Source organism: Muntiacus reevesi, chromosome 15, assembly GCF_963930625.1.
Source record: "Muntiacus reevesi chromosome 15, mMunRee1.1, whole genome shotgun sequence".
NCBI classification, from domain to species: Eukaryota; Metazoa; Chordata; class Mammalia; order Artiodactyla; family Cervidae; genus Muntiacus; species Muntiacus reevesi.
The window spans coordinates 18994126-19017708 of record NC_089263.1 but is presented as its reverse complement, the minus strand read 5'-3'; the positions used below and the strand labels follow the sequence as shown (position 1 = coordinate 19017708).

The 23583-nt window shown below is 44.8% G+C and overlaps 1 protein-coding gene across 1 annotated transcript in view; it reads right to left on the bottom strand.

Moving 5' to 3' along the window:
- Positions 1–23583, bottom strand: part of ABHD2 (abhydrolase domain containing 2, acylglycerol lipase) — a 102751-nt gene that overhangs the window by 63329 nt on the left and 15839 nt on the right. Inside the window, exons 2-3 of the mRNA XM_065905940.1 lie at positions 14002–14115; positions 10788–10987 (exon numbers count right to left, since the gene is read on the bottom strand). Coding sequence (XP_065762012.1) covers positions 10788–10981 — 194 coding nt within the window. The 5' untranslated portion in view covers positions 10982–10987; positions 14002–14115. The remainder of the gene's footprint in view (positions 1–10787; positions 10988–14001; positions 14116–23583) is intronic.

The following is a 23583-nucleotide window of genomic DNA, read 5'->3' as shown; positions in this document are numbered from 1 at the left end:
GGTCAGGGAACTAAGATCCCACTTGCCTTGGAGCAACTAAATCCAGGAGCTGAAACTACTTAAGCTCACGTTCCCTAGAGCCCATGCTCCACAAGAGAAGCCACTTCAACGAGAAGCCGGAGCATCGCAACTGGAGCGTAGCCCCTGCTCGCTGCAACTAGAGAAAGCCTACACAGCAACAAAGACCTGCCGCAGCCAAAAATAAGTAAATCAATAACATTATTTTAAATATATTTTTTTAAAAAAAGGAATTACTGCTCAAGCTTTTGCTATCTGGTTGAAAATGCCAGTTTTGGAGAATTTGGTACCATGTGTCAACAAGAAGTGGGGTTGGTTGGCAAGGCTATAGTACCCAGTGGAAAAGATGGAAAACACGCAACCTGCCACCTCCCATGGACCTCTCCCTTCCTGGGAGGGATCAACCGCTGACCTCCAGGCGAGGAGGTTTCCCAAATGCTCCGGCTTACAGACTCTTACTGGCCACGTCACAAGTTAAGCTGTCCAACTTGCACCCACGCAGACTGGGTCCTCACTCTATGATTAGAGACGGCACGGGGTGGAGATTTAGGCTGGTTCACAAGCTGCCAGGAGGGCTGACTCATTTCCGAGGCTCATGGGGATGCTGTACCACGGGAGTCACCTTGGGCAGAGGACGCTCCCAGAAGGACATGGCCCTTGGGGGATGGCGCCATTCAGTCTGGCAGACCGTCACTTGGGGTGGTGACAGGGTTGGCATCTTATCTGACCATTTGAAACATCGGTTCGTCAAGAACTACAGTTTTCTGTAGGAGTAAAAGCTTCACTTCCCAGAATTTCACAGAGGGGTAGGTTTCCTTAAAAACTCCGGAAGATGCTTACCTTGATTTAATATTATACCACTTAGCAGATTCTGATCTTAAAACCCTGTATCCCCTCAATAGACTCCATTTGCACGGAAGGCATCCTCAAGGTGGCTGAAGAGCACTGGGCTTCCAAAACTGGTCACTTCACATGCTGCTGCTGAAGTAAAACGGCAGTCAGCTCTTTACCTTCCACACCACTGAATGTTGATGATGGCAGTTAGAGTTTAGAAACCATATTCATTAACCCTTCAGAGGAGGCTTCCCTGGAGGTAGCTCAGATGGTAAAGAAACTGCCTGCAATCCAGGAGACCCTGGTTCGATCCCTGACTTGAACCCTCTAGAACACATTTTTAAGATTTTTAAAAGTCTTTATTGAATTTGTTACAATATTGCTTCTGTTTTATGTTTTGGTTTTCGGGGCCATGAGGCATGTGGCATCTTAGCTCCCCAACCAGGGACTGAACCTGCACCCCTGCATTGGAAGGTGATGTCTTAACCACTGGACCACCAGGGAAGTCCCTAGAACACACGTTCAAAATCAAGTTGTTGTCTTAATTATACTTTATTAATAAAGAATATGTAGTATCGAGTGCACTGTCACAGTGAAGGGAGCTGTGCCAGGGAGTTGGCAGAGAAAAGGAATAGTTTGAGATCAAAATTCGTAAGCAATAAATTTACAGGATCAATAGAACAAGAGAAACTGACAAAAGTTGGCTGTGCTTGGAAATTTTACAGTTTCTAGAAAATGAAGCCTGTTCTGCTCCTGGATGTTGGACCTGTTTTCAGTCAACTACATATTGAGAAGGACCACAAAAGTGGATTTAATCCCAGGGAAATCCTATAAAGGAAATTAGGTTTAAAGTAGTTTAAATAAAATTAAGGCTGACTGATGGACAAAGATTGACCCTGTAGCCTAGTCTGGGAAAAAATTGAAAGAGACGGTGACTTGGCAATGCAGCCAGCCTTGCACAGAGCAGAGGCCCACCTGCCCATCCACTTGTGCTGGGTCTGACACCATGTGATAGAATCAGCGGTAGCACATGCTTCTTTTCCTTTTTTGAAGGCATGGTCGAGCCCCAAAGGATAAACTCAAGCATGATGAACAGGGGAATAGGTTGGTAATACATTCTTAGAAACTGAAAACAACTGCTTTAAGGAGTGCATGGCACATAGAAGATGCTCCTTCCATCTGAATCAAATCAAGAGAGTTTCAAATATTCTAGATTCTGAACCTTTTAGATCTTTCAGCAATCCCTCCACGAAGGCACAGAGTCTCTAACAAGAGGCTACAACCTGTCCCAAGGTTAGAGGAAAGTGGACGAATCTCTCCACGATCTTACAGTTTTCTTGTCTTAAGTCAATACAAGAGGCCTCAGAGGCGGCAGCACTTTTCTCCTTGTCTCTTGGATAACTGAGCTGCTAGGGCAGAGACTGTACAGGTGGGCAACATTCAAGGGTTAAATTACACCTGACCACTGGCGAACTAAACACTTACCCCTAATCACACCCGCTTATGAAAACCTCACCATCTGATCACAGAAGACGGTGAGAAACAGATAGTGACCGACGCATCCCTGTTTGTCTGGTACTTTCCCAGGTTTTAGTGGGAAAGTTCCAGACTCTGGGAACCCTATCAAGTCCAAGGAAAATCGGAATGTTTGGTCAGCCTAGTGACAGGACAGTAACCCAGGTTTAGCAATTCAACTTTCTCACCTTGACAGTTTGGGTTTGGGCCACTGTCATAAAAAACACAAGCCATTTTAAGATGAAGTCCCCTGAAAAGGCGACCTCACGGGAGCTAACCACCAATCATCAGTCTCAACAGAGATGCTTTCTGAGTCTTTAATCTTTCAAGGACTCTCTTGCAATGTAAGTTTCTCAACAAATGTGCCCTGAAGGTCTGGTGCGTACATAATAAGCCCCTTAGAGCGCTCCAGATCCACTTATCAATTGTTAATGGTTTACCACAAGCATCTAAGGAAATATTTGCACAGTTCTTAAAATGGGTAAAATGAGGTCAATAGAATTAAGGCTCCTGGCAATTAGGAGATTATCCTATAAAAAGGACAAAGCTTGAGTGTGCAGCCAAGAAGGAAAGGATCTAAATCTGATTTGGAATGTCTCTGTGAGCAAGAAGGAATTAAGAATTTAAGCCCAAGATAATGAAATTCTTTTCAACTTTAACTCACTATAAATAAGCCGTGCTGGCTCTGGAATTTCTACCCAGGAGGGGCCCAGGGGTGGCAATGTGACCGGAAGGGAATGCTTTTGCACGGTTTCCTTTAAGAGTGAGAAAACACCAATTGTTCACATCCAAGATTCTTGCCCTAGCTTCCCATGACACAACCACTAAGAAGAGGCAGTAAAATAAAAAGGAGGCAAGGCAGGAGATGGAAAGGGGAGGAGGAATTTACATACTGAGTCCTTTGCTCTTTAGATCTGGAAAGTAATTTCATATATTGCAATATCAGACTGATCTGAATGAGTGCTTTTCTGTTGAGCACTTCTAATTTTTTAATATGTACTTGGTATACTAGGATGAAAATAGTATATCAAACATATATACATATATATATATATATATATATGCACAGATATACACATGTGTGAATGGCTTCCTTGGAGGCTCAGTGGTAAAGAATCCACCTGACAATGCAGGAGATGTAGGTTCGATCCCTGGGTTGGAAGATCCCCCTGGAGTGGGAAATGGCAACCCACTCCAGTTCTTGCCTGGAGAACCGCATGGACAGAGGAGCCTGACAGGCTACAGTCCACGGGGTCGAAAAAGAGTTGGACATGACTTAGCGACTAAACAACAGCAACAATGTGTGTGTGTGTGTGTGTGTGTGTGTGTGTGTGTGTATGGTATTTTTATATATAGAAAAAGGCCTTTATTTGGGATAAATTTTTAGAAAGTGAATATTACTGATAGAAAGGGAGTGTGGATGCCTGCATAGAGAGGGAACTGGTATTGCTTCTGAGAAGAAACAATTAAATACAGTTGTGCAGAAACCAATAAAATTTTTTGTTTCTGTTTTCTGGCCATACCACATGTCATATGGGATCTTAGTTCCTAGACCAGGGAGGCAACCCATGTCCTGCAGGAAGAACAGATTCCTAACTACTGGACTGCCAGGAAAGTCCCTAAAAAATTTTTTTTTTCACAAAGAAATGGTTTTAAAATAAACGATCCTTTGAAAATACCTCCCAACAACGGAGTCTCAGAGAAGTAAATCTTCCGATGCTCATTAACCCAGACTAATGAATGACCACTGGCAGGAAACTAAAGATAGGGACTAATTATGATGAGAACAACATTTCCATGGGATTCTTGTTTGGAGTCTAGTCTCTGAATCAGGAGAGAAAAGAAAGAAAAACACAGAAGACAAACCCACTACGATCCATGGAAAGGTCACAGGGTTTCTGCCGTTGTTTGATGAGTGTCTGAGCAGCTTCAAAGAGGAAGTGCTCAGAAAGGGCACCATTGGCAGAGATGAGTCAGCTACTATTTTTGGCTTGGTGCTGGAATGGGTGTGACCCTCTACTCCAAGTTTCAGGTGTCTCTCAAACCCATGGAGAATAAAAAGTTCCAGATCTTATTAATACAGGCAGCAGTGGGTTATAGCAGGAAGCTATTACCTTTTTTGCTTCTGGGGAAGAAAGGACCCACAAGCATATGGCTGACGATTTGATCCCACTGCGTCCTCCCTTCTCTAGACTGTGTAGGGCTTCACAGATGCCTCTTGCATCTAATAAAAACACCTTGGTCATCTGTTTTTAGACTTGCCTATTAGCTAAGCGCTCCATCACATTCTTCTTAAAAGCCTTCATCTTCAGCTCTACCACGATCCATACTGACGAGCCCACTAATGAGTGAAAAAGTAGATGCCTGGCTTCTCACAGGGAATGTATGATTTTAATAACAGCTTCCAGAGTCAGGGCACCTGCTTCCTGTCTTCACTTTCTAAACCAGGGCTGGTGATGGGAACTACAAGGGGAGGGTGGAGGCTGCAAACTGCCTTTCTGGATATACCTGGGTTTGCCCTGACTTAAGACCAAAGAACCAATCCATCCTCTTTCAGAGACAGCACAGTGACTTCCTAATAAGCAAAACTTGGTCAGAGCTGAGAAAGTGTTAGTCACTTAGTCATGCCCAACTCTTTGCAACCTCATGGACTGCAGCCCACCAGGTTCCTCTGTCCAGGGGATTTTCCAGGCTAGGACACTGGAGTGGGTTGCCATTTCCTTCTCCAGGGGATCTTCCCAACCCAGGGATTGAACCTGGGTCTCCTGCACTGCAGGCAGATTCTTTATTGACTGAGCTATGAGGGAAGCCCTAAGCTCAGAGCTGAAGGTGCACCCGATTCCCTGAAGTGCCCCTGAGCAGCACTGATTGCTTAAGCTGAAGTGGGAAACCGAACCAAACCAAAATGGGGACACCCCTCAACTACACTTGTCTATGGAAAACAAGCGGCAGAACAGCATTATATTTAACACTTGGAATGGCTCGGAATCCTGTTCTGTCTGGTCAAGATTATGGCTCCTGATCTGGGGTACATATACTCCACTGGTGAAGAAAAGAGACAGGTACAAACCTCTATGGAACAAGACAGTTGTTGTTTATCACTAAGTCGTGTCCAACTCATTGCCCATTCCTTTTGCGACCCCATGGGCTGTAGCCCTCCAGGTTCCTCTGTCCGTGGGATTCTCCAGGCAAGAATACTGGAGTGGGTTGCCATTCCCTTCTCCAGGGGATTTTCCTCTACCCAGGGATCAAACTCACATCTCCTGCATTGGCAGGCAGATTCTTTCCCATTGAGCCACCAGGGAAGCCCCACAGAAAAAGACGAAGTATGCTAAATGGACACAGAAGCTACATGCTGGCGAAATTTGGGCAGGAAGAAGGAAGAGGGGGCTCATTCTGACTGAAAAGGAGCTGGGGACAGTCAGGCAAAGTTCTCAAAATAGAAGCTATTTTTTTCTTTTTTTATGACATACTTAAAAAAGAAAACATATTTATTTGGTTGCACCAGTTCTTAGTTGCAGCATGCGGGATCTAGTTCCCCAAACAGGGAATTTGACCCCCTGAATTTGGAGCTCAGAGTCTTAGCCACTGGACCACCAGGGAAGTCATGCTAGTTAAGTTTTTCTTGCAGGGTAAGGAGGCATCTTGGTGGAGAGAAAGAAGAGATTTGGGGGATCCAGGGATGAGTGTCTAAGGGGCAGGCACTTAATGGGCAATGGGAAATGCCATGGGTGGTGAGGCTGGGATTGGCTAGGGGTCACAGTGTTGCACTCTGGGTGCTGGCTTGCTTAAAGAACCCAACTCAAGTGGTATAGTGACAAGGTGGGTCAGAGGCAAGGAGGTGACTTGGGACATTCCTGTAAAGCACAAGGGAGTGGCAGGGAGTGGCAGTTACACACGTGAATATATATGCAAAAGGCCCTGAGCTGTATACTTAGGGTTTGTGTATTTTACTATATGTAAATGATAGCTCAACAAAGTCCTTAAAAAAACAAAAGTCCAAGGGGTCCAGGGTCCCCTTGTCCTAGAGCAAAGGGAATAAGAATGGTTAGGAGTGGGCAGATACACAAGAAAACCCTTCTCTTTGGGTTCCTGTCCTTACCTGGTAGCTAGGGCTCCCAACCCAGGGTCCTTCTAAGAAACTCTTTCAAAGCTTGGTGACGATGCCGTGATCCTAGACTCAGAGGATGTCAGTGCTGAAAGGGTACCGCAGGAGAATGGCCTGTTTCATTTTATTCATTTATTTTTACTTAATTTATCTTTTTGGCCTAACTAACAGAAATTATTTATCACAATTTTAGATGATGAAAGACCAGCATCAAGGTGCCAGCCAATTTGATTTCTGGTGAGAGCACCTTTCCTGGCTTGTAGAAGGCCACCTTCTTGCTGTGTCTGTATATGGTACAGACAGAGCACTGATGCTCTCTTCCTTTTCTATAAGGGCACTGATCCTATCATAAGGGTCCCACCCACATAAACTTATCTAGACCATGTAATCTCCTAGAGACCCCATCTCCAAATATCATCATATAAGGAGTTAGGTCCTCAATATATGAATTTTGGGGGGACACAATTCAGTCCATAGCACAACTCTTTTTCCAAGCCACACTGGGATGCTTCAACCTGAGTTAGGATGGGAGAAGGGGTAGGAAACACAACTAGAATGATGGGGTCAATAGGCCCTATTTTTTCTCATGCATTAAAATTAAAGAACTACCATCAGAAACATTCAGCCTTTTCTTCACAGCTTAAAACTAGAGATATATGTAAAGCAGAACTCTAGAATGTTCATCTCTTCATACCCTCTGTGACTTCTAGTCATTGAGTTATTCACCCCAACAAGAAGCTAGGGCATTAGAAGTCTATGTAGTGTGTGCCACATGTATAAATTAAAAAAAAAAAAATTGATGCTTCCTTGGATAGTACTTTCTGGTCATAGCTTCATGATGAGAAGGAGCTTTGTAAGACTGCTTCATTTCACACACAAGGAAACCAAGGACCAGAGAGAGGGCCTGTCACATGGTCCACGGGTCCACAGCTTGTTTAGACGAAGACCTCAGTTTGCATCCTAATGCACATTTCAGATCAAGGCTTTTTCTCTGCACCACTGCTGCCAACAGCCATTAGGAAATTTGAATAGTTGACAGAATTCTGAAGCCGCTAAAAATCAAATGTTAGAAGATATATAGCAGTGTGGATAAAAACTGGCATACTGTTTTGTTTTTTGTTTGTTTTTAAATTTTTTGGCCGTATGATGCGGCCCGTGGAATCTAAGTTCTCCTGCCGGGGATCAAACCCTTGGCTCCTGTGTTGGAAGGGTAGATTCTTAACCACCAGATCGCCAGGAAAGTCCCCACGGTATGCTAAGTGTTAAAGCAGGTTAACAAATGCTACATATGTCCCTGATTTTGTTGGGGGAAATGATCTGCAGCAGCAAAAACCCTGCAGGCGTGATGACCAACGTAGTAGTGATGTGTATCCCGAAGGAGGAGACTCACAGATGATTTTTGTGTTTCACTTTTTTCTCCGTTTAAAAAAAAAGAACTGCATTAAATTTTTTATTTGAGAAAAAAATGATCATCTGTATCACCATCTAAATTTTCTCATAATCCTGATTTGAGCTTTTTAGTCTGCCTCTTTCACTGAAATTGAACACTTTTTGAGAACAAAAATTGAATCACTAGGTAAATATTGACCTGTTGCTAAGTGAACAAGAGATGTATCATCTCACCTTAGAAAAGTTTCCTTTGAGACATTGAAAGATTCATTTCTGATGTATCTTTGGGTAGGTGATCTCAAGACAGACTTAAAAACTGACTTTAATGCTGAAAAGAGGGGAAAAAAAATCCCTGTTCTCCTAACATGTTTTCACTATTCACCTTTCACCGACATTTTTTTTTCCTACACCAGAACATCAAAAGGCTATGTCTGTGATTCCGCACGTAAGTCATAATTAACTGGCTGCTTTCCGTCAGGGTTACTGAATAACCCCATCAGCTTGTTTTAAATCAGTTAAGTGAAATTTTTAGCCGAGACAGTTGTTTGTGAAGGCCGTGGATGGGCTTCCTGTAGGAAAAAAAATCTTCAAAGTCCCGGGAGAAGTACTTTTACCCATAACAGATAAGCTTCCTGAGCTTAGCTTCAAATACACGGAAGGCTGTTGCCAGAAAGGCCACACAGAGAAAAAAAACATCAAGGCCACCAGCTTCCGACAGTGATTAAAGAGTAAGAGGGTCATGCAGGAATCGGAAGGCCACTCCAGGGCTAGCCCAGCTAAAGACTTCTGTCTCGGACTGGTCCCTTACTGCTCTCTGCCTCCCGTCCCTTGCCTGCACCCCGAGAAAGGTCACTGTTCCCTCTCCCTGTGGACAGGAAAGGAGCCAGCTCTGGGGTCACAGACTTGGGTCCAGGCTCCCCCTCTGCTACTCCTCGTCTCCCCATCCTTAAAATGAGAGGAAAACAAATTCAACCTTGAAGTTCCATAGGTTCATCAAGAAAGTGTGCAGGAAGAAGAAAAAGCAAAGAGCAACTGTTGGACTTATGTCTCCAGGCTGTTTTTCAAAGGAAACCAAGAAACCAGGTTAGGAAAAACCCTGCCAAAAATCAGTCTGTTTGTTTTTTTTTAAACGCTTTGAACAATTAGTGTGAAATCAAACCGAGGAGACTCAAGAGACTCGGGTTTGGTCTCTGGGTCGAGAAGATCCCCTGGAGTAGGAAATGGCCTCATGAACAGAGGAGCCTGGCAGGCTACAGTCCATGGGGTCGCAAAAGCATCAGACATGACTGAGCGACTGACTGACTGAAACCTTACGTGATGTTTTCCAAAGAGCCTAGAGAGGAGAAGCTTTCCCAGGGCTTCCTTTAATTACTCAGGAACTGATGATAGGTGGAAACTTGTACTCATTTGCCTATAATCTCGTAGGGCTTTTAACACCTTGGTTTTTCAAAAGCTCTCTACAAAGAGAGACCCAGGAACTGGATCGAGCTGCATCCCACCCCATCTGAAAGTAAGGGGTGCAAATGTTCCTTGCCAGTTCAGATGAGTGAATTATCTAAATTAAACATGGAAGAAAAACGCTGGATGATTTTGAAAACACACCAATGCTGTGCACACTCCTCAGAGAGGAGAGTTTCCAAGGCAAACACTGCTTACTAAGAACACCACGCCCTTGATCATAGTTGAGGAGCCCACTGTAACATAGAATCCCCTCAGCAGGGGCGGGTCCAAGTTCACCGCAATGACATTTATATTGTACATGGCAGTTCACAGGTGTTAGGCAATATAACTGAGCTATAAGTCTCTTTCAACTTGATAACAACTTTTTAGGGTCACGGCATTATCGTTACAACTACAAGCAAATTGTACACAGACACCCAAAATACCCATAGCCCACAGCTCTTTACCCTTGGCTGTGGAAATGAACTAGACAACCAAAGAGGACAAAGCAAGAGCCCAGACTCTCAGGTGTCTCTGCTGCCCATCTGCTCTTCGAAGAGAATCATTCAGGGACTTCCCTGGTGGTCCAGTGGTTAAGACTCCGTGCTCCCCATACAGAGGGCCCAGGTTTGATTCCTGGTCAGGGAACTAGATCCCACGTGCCACAGTGAAGATCCTGCCAAATGCGTCTCCTGGAAACAGCATGTGTGGTGTGGAACACAGATTCCGTCTCTTTCACAACTACTGTTTTACTTCTATCAGAAGCTGTGTTCATGCCTGTCACCTCCAAAACACAGAGCTGGGGCTTCTTCAGGGAAATCTGGTTCACTTGGAATGGAAACCTTCTCTTAGAGTGGATTCTCTTAGCTAATGTATATTTTTCAATAGGGCAGACCAAGGGTACCCACAAACCTATGCTTTTTTTTTGCTCATTAATTATTTGGGGTCAAATAATAATTCTAAGAGTTCCCTCTTAGAACTTGCCTCAGGTGGTAAAGAATCTGCCTGAAATGCAGGAGACCCGGGTTCAATCTCTGGGTTGGGAAGATCCCCCGGAGAAGGAAGGGGCAACACACTCCAGTATTCTTGCTTGGAAAATTCCACAGACAGAGGACCCTAGTGGGCTACGGTCCATGGGGTCACACAGAGTCGGATATGACTGAGTCCGCACACACACAGAATACCGTCCAAGTTTTCTACATCTACCTAAAAACGACAACAGTTTTCTGCAAAGTCCTTGACATGGATGATGACACCACACTGTGGAGGAAGGGATGACTTCGGGCAACAAAGATCTGAGTCCGTCCCCTACCCGCCAGGATTTAAGCGGCAGACTCCTACAGAGATGGTGGCTATTTTAACACCAGTGACACTATTTTACATAGATGCCTTGACGACCCATGGTGAGAAGGTTCTTCTTTGAACAGTGTAAAGACAGACAGATCAGCAGGGAGGTGTACAGGTGGGTTTGAGGTCTACTCACTCTTTGGTCAGGAGAGGACAGGACTTGAGCAGGAAGCGCGAGAGCCCGGAGTCCTGGAAGTAGAGGTCAGGCGGGGCTGTGGGGCTCTTCAGGTTCAAACAGCGGACGATCACATACAGCACGGCAGCCACCGCGGCCAGCTTCACCCCGTCAAACACGGCCGGGAGCTCGGAGGTCTCCATCATGGCATTCATCTTGATCTGGGGAGCAGGGGTACAGGTGGGTTTACAAGCATGTTTAGAAGCATGTAGAAGAGCCCACCACACAGAGACAAAACCAGTGGGGGATGGGGACGGTCCAGAAGGGCCCACAGAACCCACCCTGACTGATGCCTATCGGTGCCCTTACAGCTGCCTACGAACTGGCAGCAACCCAGGTCACAAAAGTCCTGAGCACTGACAAACTAGGCTGGGCGTTGGCTTTCAAACTGTGGTGCTGAAGAAGACTCTTCAGGGTCCCGTGGACTACAAGGAAATCAAAGCAGTCAGTCCTAAAGGAAAGCAACCCTGCATGTTCATCGGAAGGACTGATGCTGAAGATGAAGCTCCAATCCTTTGGCCACCTGATGTGAAGAGCTGACTCATTGGAAAAGACCCTGATGCTGGGAAAGATTGAGGGCAGGAAGAGAAGGGGGTGACAGAGGATGAGATGGTTGGATGGTGTCACAGACTCAATGGACATGAGTTGAGCAAACTCCAGGAGATAGTGAAGGACAGGGAAGCCTGGGTGCTATAGTCCATGGTGTCGCAAAGAGTCAGACACAACTTAGCAACTGAACAACAACAAATGAACATTTATTTCTAAGACGAGCAAACTGGAAAATGCTGAGAATAGAGTCTTGCTGAGAGCAGGAGAGGACTTCCCTGGTGGTCCAATGGTTAAGAATCCACCTTCCAACAGTCCACGGGGTCGCAACACGCAGTGTTGGTCGCAGTGCAGGTCTGACCCCCCTAATCTAGGAGCTAAGATCCCACATGCAGTGTGGCAGGACCAAAAGTTTAAAAAAGAAATCAATAAAACCTGATGAGAGCAGGAAAAAGAAGTCCAGCTGGAAAGGTACAAGCGGGACCAGAAGACTAGCATTGATTTCTGTAACCAGGCAGCCTTGACTCTCCTCAGGCTTCACCTGCACCTGGCGCATGGCTGCGCATCAGGTTTCGTGTTTACAGCCTCGGACAGAGACGTGAGATGGGCCTGCTGTGGCCACCAGGTGTGGCTGTCATGCCTGTGGGCCCCACCTTTGTTTTCAGAGCAGAAAGAGCCTGATTCAGCCACCTGCTCCCTTGGAGGCAGTTCTGGTGCTGGAGTCAAGTTCAGACTAAGCCCAGCTCCCAGAGGTCTTTACTCCTGGGAGTCGCAGGCAGTGTGAAATGGAACTCGATCACTTCCCCCCCCACTGAAGGCAACTGCCTACAGTCATTAGTCTCCAAAATTGAGCTAAAAGTGGACCACCATTCAACTGCTAGACCAAAATTAAAAACTGGAGTATGGAAAATATACATGCATATCTAGTTTTTCATCTTTTCAGGTAGCTTTATCTTGTACACAAAACACACACGCACACTCACATACGTCACTCCAAAGTTTAAAAAAAACAAACATCAACAACAATAACAAAAATCCAGTCTTTTCCTCCTTGCACTGCAGGAAATCAGCACATCAGCTGTTACCTTCAAAATCAGGGAAACCACAAGCTAACAAAAAGAAGAAAATGGTAACTCCTGGCAGTGAAGGTCGCTATGGCAACAGCTTCCCCTGGAATGGTTTCAAGTAGCCTCTGCTGAAAACAGCATGACAACCCCAGTGGCCAGCGGTACAGAGAAAAGAGGCAGGACGAAACGATCTCTCAAAAATGTGTTTGGGGCAGAACCAAACGAACTCATCTGAGACCCACGGTCAGGCCAGAGAGGTCTTGGAAGCCCTTTGGCTAAAATCGAGGCGATTGTGGCAAATACAGGACCCAGGGCAAATACAGGGCAGTCCATCTCTGGCAGGGGTTCCAACTGAGTGAGGAAAGGCAATCAAAGATCCCACAAATACCCTATGGTATCACTCATATGCAGGATCTAATTTTAAAAAAGAAACAGATAAACTTATTTACAAGACAGAAGCAGACTTACAGATATTGAAAACATACTGACAGCAAAGGGGAAATGTGAGCAGGGGAGGGATAAATCAGAAACTCGGGATAAACACACACACACACTACTATATATAAGACAACCAACAAGGACCCACTGTATAGCACAGGGATCATGACTCAACATTCTGGGACAACCTATATGAGAAAAGAATCTAAAGAAGAATGAATGTATGTATACGTATAATGGAATCGCTTTGCTGTACACTCGAAATGAACACAATGCTGTAAATCAACTATAGTCCAATTAAAAAAAAAAGAGAGAACCCGGTTCCTTAACTCACCATCAGGGCAAGAAAATAATTTTTTGAAATTTATCTGGCATGGTTTAGAATCAAGGCTGGACCTCAGAATATACTTTTCAGCTGCATCAACCTTTGACCGTTTATGAGCTGACGGTTTCCTTAAAACTTAACTTCTGGGGTCATGTCTCTCAAAGGCTGTTCCCCAAACCTTTAAAACAAGGATTCTTTTAACTTGGGGTCTGTAGGTCCCCTATGGGTTTCTGGCAACTTCCTGAAATTATGTGTGAAAGTGTGTGTGTTTGTACAGTTTTCTGGGAAGAGGGCTTGCAGATTTGATCAGATTCTCCAGGGGGCCTGTGACCTAAACAAGCATACAGCACCACCCTCAAAGATGCTCCAATGGTCCCACCTGTGTCCTTGTCCCTCATATCTCCAAAACCCTGACACCTGCCAGTCAAACCAACTCGAAACAAATATCCAAGATGACACAGCTTGCTATTTACTGAAGTATAGTTGATTGAAATAGTGTTGTCTTAATTTTCATAGAGACTTTTAAGTGTAGTGAGTGGAGGGCTGAAACCAAAACCTAGTAGGATTCCAGTTTCTGTGGCATGATGCTGGTGATATGAAACTGAAATAGACATCATCCTTGTCCTCTTAATTGCAAGGAGAGGAGACGGCGGTACTGGGTGGCCTGACCAGTTTTCTGGCTGATCTAGAGCAGACACATTGAATTAAAAACACAAAATAAGTCCCTCCACCCCCACTTTCACTCACCACTTACAAATGTCGGGAAGGTAGGGAGAAGAAGCAAAAATAAGTGTCTCACCAATATGTACCAATGTCACCAGTTCCTCTCTGCTGCAAATACAAATTGATCTTGAAGAAGAGTTGAACAGCTGGGCCGGTCAGATCAGATCTTTTATTCGATTTAACCTAAAAGCTGAAAAGATTGGATAGTGTTGTTTTAAAGGTTGAGAAAGAAGCAATTTAACTGAAATATAAGCATAGTCTAAGTTTCTCTGCATTTAAAGTCGTTGGGAAAAAAAAAAACACCAAAAACGATTTCTTTAATTAACATATGTGACGCACTCTTGGCCAGACCTGCTGGGGGAAATCTTGGTGAATCCACAGATTGGCAGGCTCTGTGGTTTCCAGGACGAGTTATCTGCTGCGTTCACAACTCTGGCTAATGTAAACTCACGCTGCTTTTGTCTTTATCTCATAACATCATTTTCAGAGATACCCGACGACGACAAAGATTCATCTCTGTGTGACCGATGAAATAATTTAGCCAAGTTTAGGTCGAGATAGCAGGCAGCTGACTTGTTTCATCTCTTCCAAATGTACAGAAACGACAGAAAAAATAGGAGCTGAGAAAAGTAAAAGGGCACAGATGGGCTCAGAAACGCAGCTCCAGAAATGGAACAGAACTGAAAGCAGTGAGTGGGGGCCATAGCACCTGCCAGATCTGGGCCATACTGCGGGCTGGGGGCTCGCTGTGCGGGGCCATAGAGGGTTGAACGCACTCACCGTGAGATGGGGAACCAGAGCCGGGTCCTCCGGGTTAAAGGCCCACGACTTCCAAAGCAGCAGAGGAAACAAAAAAGAGAAAGGGAGAGGGAGAGAGACGGCACCATCCGGGTGCCAAACTCCCCTTATATTTCATGTAAAACACGTCCCAATGCTTTTAAGAGTACCTCTGAGGTAGGTACTATTATTATTCCATTTTACAGATGAGGAGAAGACTCTTGAGAGTCCCTTGGACAGCAAGATCAAACCAGTCAATCCTAAAGGAAACCAACCCTGAATATTCATTGGAAGAACTGATGCTGAAGCTGAAGCTCCAATACTTTGGCCACCTGATGGGAAGAGGTGACTCACTGGAAAAGACTCTGATGCTGGGAAAGACTGAAGGGGGGAGGAGAAGGGGGCAACAGAGGACGAGATGGTTGGATGCCATCATCAGCTCTCAGTGGACATGAGTTCTAGCCAACTCTGGGAGATGGTGAAGGACAGGAAAGCCTGGCATGCTACAGTCCATGAGGTCGCAAAGAGTTGGACACGACTAAGTGACTGAACAGCAACAGATGAAGAAACTGGGGCATAGAAAACTTGAGTGACTTGCCCAAGGTCACACAGGTAGTAGGTAGAGAAACCAAGATACATGGCAGGCTCCAAAGAACGTGCTTTTAACCACCACGCTGTGCTTCTTGAAAAGAGGAAAAGTAAGAAAAAGAGAAAAAAGAAAGTGGATGGTACAGGACACAAATGAGACGCCAAGAGCTTGCTCAAAATCATGACGCTGTACCATAGTAGAGCTGGGATTCAAGCCCAGTTTTCTCTGATTCCGTCACACCGAAATGATTTAAAAAGAAAATGAAAGCCAGTTGGAGGGGAGATTCAATTAACCTTCAGAGTAGCCTTGCTCAAATTCAAATTTTTATTATTTTTTCCTGTTCTTGACAAATTAGACACAGAGGACCAGGCTTTGTTGGGGGGGCAGGGGCGGGGTACTAAGGAGCATGTCTCCAGCCACATCACAAGCCACTTGACCTTTCCAGGACTTGGCTGTCCACTAAAGAACAAGGGATGTGCCAGATCAGAGATCCTAAACTGGCAACCCATGGGATGGCATTGCATTTGGTTGGCATTTAAAAAAAAAACAAACTGAATTTATTAGCTGCTAAGGTATAAACACCAGGAGATTGCAGATAAAAATCTGAATCTCTTGTTTCTCTTGAGAAGAAAAAAAAAAAAATCCAAAGGTTTGGGAAACTGATCCAGCATCCTCACATGGCAGCAATGAACAGAGCTGAGTGGGGCTGACCCTCTAGACAGACTGTGCTCTCTCCAGGTGGCCACTGTCCCCATATGGTCCTCAGCAATGATGTCTGACCTCCTTAATCACTGATGGTACCTGAATGGTCCCTACAGGCATCCGAATGTGCAAGTCTCGGGGAAATGTGAGTTCCCTACTACTTGTTGCTTAGTCGCTGAGTCATGTCCAGTTCTTTGTGATGCTAAGGACTGTAGCCCTCACCAGGCTCCTCTGTCCATGGGATTCTCTAGGCAAGAATACTGGAGTAGGGGATCTTCCTCATCCAGGGATTGAACTCTCATTTCTTGCACTGGCAGGCAGATTCTTTACCACTGAGCCACCAGGGAAGACCAAGGTCCCTACTAGCCCTGAATGAGTCTATGTTGATTGAATATTCAAAGCATATACTATCAGTATATGTATAAATGATAAGTTAATACAAAAGAATTACGGAAAGGCAGGGTAGCAAATAACAAGATGTAGTATGTTTTATTTATTGATATTTACACTGATGTTTATTTATACTTTTACTCTTTTTATTTAAATTTTAGAAGTCATCTATCAACTTCCCACTAATTTTTTAGTATTTTATTTTTATTTATTTATTTGGCTGTGCTGGGTCTTAGTTGTGGCATGTGGGATTTTTTTTTTTTTTTAATGTAGGATCTTTAGTTAAGGCAAAAGAACCCTTAGTTGGGACATATGAGCTCTTAGTTGTAGCATGTGGGATATAGTTCCCTTAACAGGGATTGAACCCGCGCCTCCTGCATCAGGAGCACAGAGTCTTAGTCCTTGGACCACCAGGGAAGCCTCCTACACTTTTACTCTTTCCACAAACTATTTGAGATAGCTTCAAGAGCATACTGGATACACATGCACAGAGAAAGATTCAGAAATGCAGTTAACTGCTGAGTGCTTCCCAGTAAGAAGTCCTAGGACTTCCCTGTCAGTCCAGTGGTTAAGACTCGATGCTTCTAAAGCAGGGGACACGGGTTTGATCCCTGGTCAGGGAACTAAGATCCCATATGCCCTGCGGAGTGCCCGGAAGAAAAAAGAACAAAGGAAGTCTCTGCTTTCTTCAGAACAGAAACCTAGAAAACGTGCCTAGCTAGAAAAAACCAACTACAGATCCCAGCCTCTGTTGAAGGTAGGAGTCCACGTGACTAAATGTGGGCCTGTTCTGAAGGGGCTGGTCTGCTCTCTGGGGAGACGCCTAAAAAGGCAGGGCATTAACTGTTCTGCCTTTTTTTCTCCCTGCCTCCCTGGAATGCAGGCAACTCCGACAGCCATCTCGGACCATGAAGGGACCATGAGGTCACTCTAGGAGCCACACTGAGAGGACAGCAGAGGAGAAAGACAGAGGCCCGGGGTCCCTGATGATTCCATGGAGCCACCATGTCAGACCTAGACTGCCTATCTCAGAATTTCTTTTCTCTGAGAAAATAAACCCTTGCATGTTTCAACCGCTGTTATTTCTAGACTCTCTGAGTCTGTAATTTCTAATTACACAGGAGGAAGTACTATCTCCCTAAATCTTTATGGATGTTACCCTGGCTGGGTTATTATTAGAGCATAGGCAAACTTCTTTTTCTTTTCCAAAATTCATAATGACTACAATTTTTTTTTATTACCAAAAATAGCTTCAAAATGGCAATGAACAAAATCTAAAAAGAAGTGAAGAAACTCTGAACAAGGAAAATACCTATGTCAAGATATATAAAACTAAGCATGTGACTAAGTCTACACTGTATCTGAGCTTTCTGACTGCCAGGGGGAAAGGGGGAACCTAGTCAGGCTTGAGGGTCTCCAAAATGCAGAGATAACATGCATTACACTCTTCTCACCTCCCAAAAAGACACTCAGAGAAAAGAGGGATTTTTCTGGCACAAATTTATTTTAAAAAAAATTCTTCGAGACTTTACATAAGGGGACCTTGAGTAATGTGACAGGCAACGTCCTCCTACAAGATTTTTTAATAGCAAATGCAGTAGAGAATTAATTTCCTCAACCCTTGAAAAACACCAAGGGTTTAAAATTGGATTTAATTCCTGAAGGCGATCCTATGAGAGGTTTCTAATTATTATGGTCCAAATCCGGAGCCTTGAGCTGAAGCTCCAAGAAGCAGGGTAGTTCTACTGTACATGGCTAGGGCCACCTTCCTTGAACTTCAGTGGGCTTAAAGACCTGATGACCTATGGTGTGCCTAGAACTGTGCTAAGCATTGTGTAGAACCACAATCAAATAGAATTCTCATTTTAGCTGAGGAGAAGAGAAGTTTGTGTTAGGGCTACATTGACTTTAGAAACTTGGGGACAAGAATAAGTAGTCCAGGAAAAAAAATACATGGGGAAAGGACTTATGGCACAGCTAGAATTAGAACTGGGCGTTAGTGAAGTGTAGATTTAGAAGAAGTTGGTGTGTAAGTCTGTGTGAGGGAGATTCTTAATGTGTGTGCATGCGTGCATGTGCACTATACACATTAAACCAGGAATTAACTGGCAGTTGTGGACTAACTCTTTGATATTCATGTTCATTTCTCTTACTTCATTTTATTTTACGGTCTCCTTTCTTTCTAAGTTTGACCTGACACTAAAAATTAATATTCTGTACTTGTTGAAGCCATAACAAACTTAGCTTCTATTGAACTTTTGGTGGCTTCCCCGATGGCTCCCTGGGTAAAGAATTGGCCGCAATGCAGGAGACACAGGAGACACGGGTTCAGTCTCTGGGTTGGGAAGATCCCCTGGAGGAGGAAATGGCAACCCACTCCAGTATTCTTGCCTGGGAAATCCCATGGACAGAGGAGCCTGGTGGGCTACAGTCCATGGGATAGCAAAGAGTCGACGTGACTAAGCACATACGTACCTTTGTGCGTCCCCTCTCCCTTTCTGGGCAAGTGAAATTCAGTTAAAATGGACCTCTGGCAGCCTCGGGCTGAGTATGCATTAGACGGAAAGGAGACATTTTCCTTCCCCACCCCACCTATGGTGCACCTGATCAGTGCTTCCTCCACAGCCAGCCCCACACTTCTCTGCTCCCACCAGTCTTTTTTTTTTTCCTATTTTTTTTGGCTGTGCCACACATTAACTAGGATCTTAGTTTCCTGACCAGGGATGGAACCCATGCACCCTGCAGTGGAAGCTTGTTGTTCTAACCACTGGACTGTTAGGAAGGTCCCCTAACACAGTCTTTTTATGAGTGGGATTTTGGTGCTGTAAATGATAGTTAAAATTCCATCTGTCGTCTTGACATTTAAAAAGTAATCCAAGGTGTTGCCAAAGGCTCAACAGGAAAGGAACTTTCAGTATCCTCCTTGGTCTCCAAGACATGCATGGGCACCTCCATCTCCACTGGTGCGAAAGCCTGGGCTTCTCACTGCTCCCCCATGACGAAGGGCGTTATTTTCAGATGGAGGCACAGATTCCAGGAGAGACGCCCCAATCTGGAACCTGGGTCCTTGTGCTTGCTCTGCGCCTTCTTAGCTGGTGACCTTGAACAAGTCACTTAACCTTGCTGGGCCCTAAAGAGCTCATTTGTAAAAGGAGAGGACTAGATTAGAAGTTGATGTTGCCAACCGTCTCTCTCAGCTCAAAATTTCTGAGATTCTGAGGGATAGAGTTGCAGCCCTTGGCTTCAGAGCACAGGAAACACTTTCTCTGTGCTCGGTAACAGGAGACAGCCCTGTTTTCCAGTCTACTTTGTGGATCATTAAACAATAAAACTCATAAGAACTAACAACCCTCAGGGCCTCTGTTCTTCCTGCAAATAAGTTAAAGAGTAATATATTTTCAGCTGTGCCATTTACGCCAATAATTCCATCCTATTCATTCCAACTCCATGAGTGGGGTTTCAGCCTTGGAATACTAATGTTTACTGAAAACCTAAAACTTAAACTGAAGAAAAGGAGAGAAATACCAAGCAGAGACCTCACACATAGAAGACTCAATGCCTGGTAACAATGGGGTGAAGACTGTTCCCCCGAAATCCATGTCCACCAGGAAACTGTGACTGCGACCTTGTTTGAGTATAGGGTCTTTGCAGATATGATCAAGTTAAGGTGCAGTCACACTGGTTCAAGTGACTCTTAACCCCAACTGGTGTCCATGAAAGAAGAGAGACATCTGAACACAGAACACAGAGGAAGGACAGGTCACGTGAATGAAGATGGATGTAGAGACTAGGGTCATGCCTCTCTGAACCAAGAACACCAAGGATTGCCAGCAATCCCCAGAAGCTAGGAGAGGGGCAGAGGGAACAGATTCCCTCAGAGCTCTCAAGAAGAACCTGGCCGGCTCTCAGAACCTTGCCAACAGGGGAGCGGTTGTCCAGTGGTTAGGACTCTGCGCTTCCAATGCAGTGGCCACAGGTTCAATTGCTGGTCAGGGAACTGAGATCCCACTTGCTGCATGGTGCTAAAAGAATAAAAATTCATTTAAAAAAGAACCTTGCTGACACCTGATTTAAGACATCTAACCTCCAGAACTGTGACAGAACAGATCCAAAGTACCTCTAGTGACTCAACAGTTCCATACCCCTGTCCTCAAGAGGTTGACGAGAACCGTTGCCACATTCTTTCCAAAGTCACCCAGACAAGTTCCAACTGATACAAACCACAATCAGCTAGCAACACGATACTCTCAGGCTAGTTGCATAACACACGACAAATTGTACTCTGGGTCTAAGTGTTCACTGGCTTGGACTCATTGCTTCTGAGATTCAGCTGTTGGGACCATCCTTTCCTCTCCTGTTCTAGAGAAGTGAAGTGAGGGAGCCCAGAGATGAAACATCACTGGCTGGAATGGAGAGTCCCCTTTTCCTTGCCACCCAAAGGACCTGACAAGCAACCTTCAACACAGACATGGGTCCCATGTCAAATACACCTCAAGGAGAACCAAATCAAACTCTTAAAGGATTTCTCTCTTCCAAGTCCAATCTAGTTGAAGTAGATTATGCTTAGGTTCATTCCCTGGAGTAAGGTGACCCAGTGTCAAACCCTGACCCCCCCCCCCCCGCCCCCGCCCAGGTTTGGTGTTTGTCTTTGGGCCAAATTTCTTACCTCCTGTGGGCCTTGTCTGCAAACCGAAGGTGTTAATACACAGAAAGTATTTTAAAACAATCCCTGACATACAGTAAGTTAAGTGTCAGAAGTGTCCAACTCTGCAACCCCATGGACTGTAGCCCACCAGGCTCCTCTGTCTATGGGCTCTCCCAGGCAAGAATACTGGAGGGCATTGCCATTTCCTTCTCCAGGGGATCTTCCTGGATCAGGGATCAAACCGCGTCTCCTGCATTGGCAGGCAGATTCTTTACCACTGAGCCACCTGGGAAGCCCTTAGATAAAAGTAGTCAACTCTAAATGGAGGCAACATGACATATTTGGGGAGAAAGCAGGGAGGAAAAGGGGAAGTTTCTCCCCACTTTACCTGCCATTTAACTAAGGAAATTGGGGCTGTTGCACACACACACACAGTCATGCAGAAGAGGAGAAATGAGTCCAGAGCAGACTTGCTGGGACAAAGCCTGGCCACCCCTTGGGAGCTGTTTCTCTGCACTTGTTAAGTGCTCAGTGACTCGGGACAGAAGATTCTGAAGTGTGTCCTAGTCAATCCAGAGCTGTGCACTCTTGATAACCCGAGCTGACTTTGGCCCCATTCTGATCTCACAGTGAGACTTCAAACTCTGGGTCAGTGCCTCGGCCAGCAGCTCAGAGAGCTGCCTCTTAGCACAGCCAGGCTGTTCCAATCCAGTGTGTCCTCCTCCCAGGGAGACTTCTGTGGGCTGAGTCTTCAGGGTAACCGGGTTTTGAAATTCCGCGTCTCACCACTGCCACCACCTCAAGCCCCAAATTGATGGAGAACCCTGGAAATGACAGGGCTAATTGTATTTTCCAGAGATGCCAAGACACATTGATTAATTAACTGATTGATTTCTGAACACTAAGCATCAAGTACCCAGGCCCTTTCCTTCAGCAGATCAAACCAGGGACCAGCTCTGGCGGCCTGGGACCAGGTTATGGTGCTGGGGTGTGGGTGGTGGCAATTGCTAGTTCCTTACAAATCAGGTCCTATGAGGGGAAGGGAATGCTCTGAGTCACACGCAATTTGGTAAAGAGAAGGGGATATCCAAATGATTAAATATATTTAGGTTAACCTTACTCTTAGTTGCGTTCAAAATGAAGAGCTTGAAATTGCCTTTTTGTGAAAACTCACCCAAGTGATAACAGTTTCTTTTAACCATATTCTTACACAAAGTCATAAGCTCATGCATTCATCCTGCTGCAATTTCAGAAAGTCTTCTACAAGTGTCTAGTAAAAGCAAAGTCATCCTATGAGAGAAAATGTGAACCTTGTACTTAAGTATCAGGAGTGACTACTAACCCACAGGTTTCACAAAAGAAAGTCACTAAACTAAAAATAGCTGGAGACTGTGTCACCAATTAAGCAGGCACATTGAATTGAGCCCTTTTACACGCATTTACTAAATCACTGAAAGGGAGCTGGCCTCTCCCATTAGCAAATAGCCTTCCTCAAAGAGTAGCACTTTCTATTGGAAGACAATGGGTAAAGCACTTAATAAAATTACAGGAAAATTGTTTTCTCTACAGTCAAGAAATCATTCAATGCATTCCTGAGGACAAATCTCAAATTCTAAGCCAAGTGTTTCCTCTATGGAGACCCAACAGTTTTCTAATACGACAAGCATTTTAATGGAGAGATTTGGTAACTCCAACATTGTATTAAAAAACATACACTGTGGGATGTCTCTGGTGGTCCAGTGGTTAAGAATCTGCCTGCCAATGCAAGGGACACAGGTTTGATCCCTGGTCCCGGAAGATCCCTTACGCCATGGGGCAACTAAGCCCATATGCCATAACCACTAAAGCCCAAGTGCCATAACTACTAGAGCCCGAGAGTCCTAGAGACTTGACAAGACAAGAGAAGACATGACATGACAAGAGAAGTCACTGCAATGAGAAGCCTCACAATGCAACTAGAGAAAGTCCATGCACAGCAATGTAGAGCCAGTGCAGCCTAAATAAATAAATAATTTAAAAAAACACTTTAAAAAACATATACTGTAATTAAAGTCTGTAATATCAAAAGAAAATCTCAGTTTACCAGAAACCAACAAACCCAACTGCCTAGTATACTGGAATTTTTTTAAAAGATTTTTTTGAAGTGAACCATTTTTAAAGTCTTTATTGAATTTGTTGTAACACTGTTTCTATTTTATGTTTTGGCGAGGAAGCATGTAGGATCTTAGCTCCCTGACCTGGGATCAACCCCTGCTTCGGAGGGTGAAGTCTTAACCACTGGACCACCAGGGAAGTCCCTGGAATTTTTAAGAGATAGGTACAACTGAAGAGAAGGGCATCTCCAGATTTATTAAACAGAAGAAACTTCCAGGGCATGTGATGGGAACAGCAAAGATCCCACCCAGCAAACAAGCTTCTAGATGGAGGAAGCTAGGGATGGGGTAGGAAGGCAAGACTTAGAGCCTGGCACAGCCCTTGGCTGAACAGTGACTGACCCTGGGGCTGCCCTGGTGGTCCAGTGGTTAAGAATCTGCCCCTGCAATGCAAGGAACATG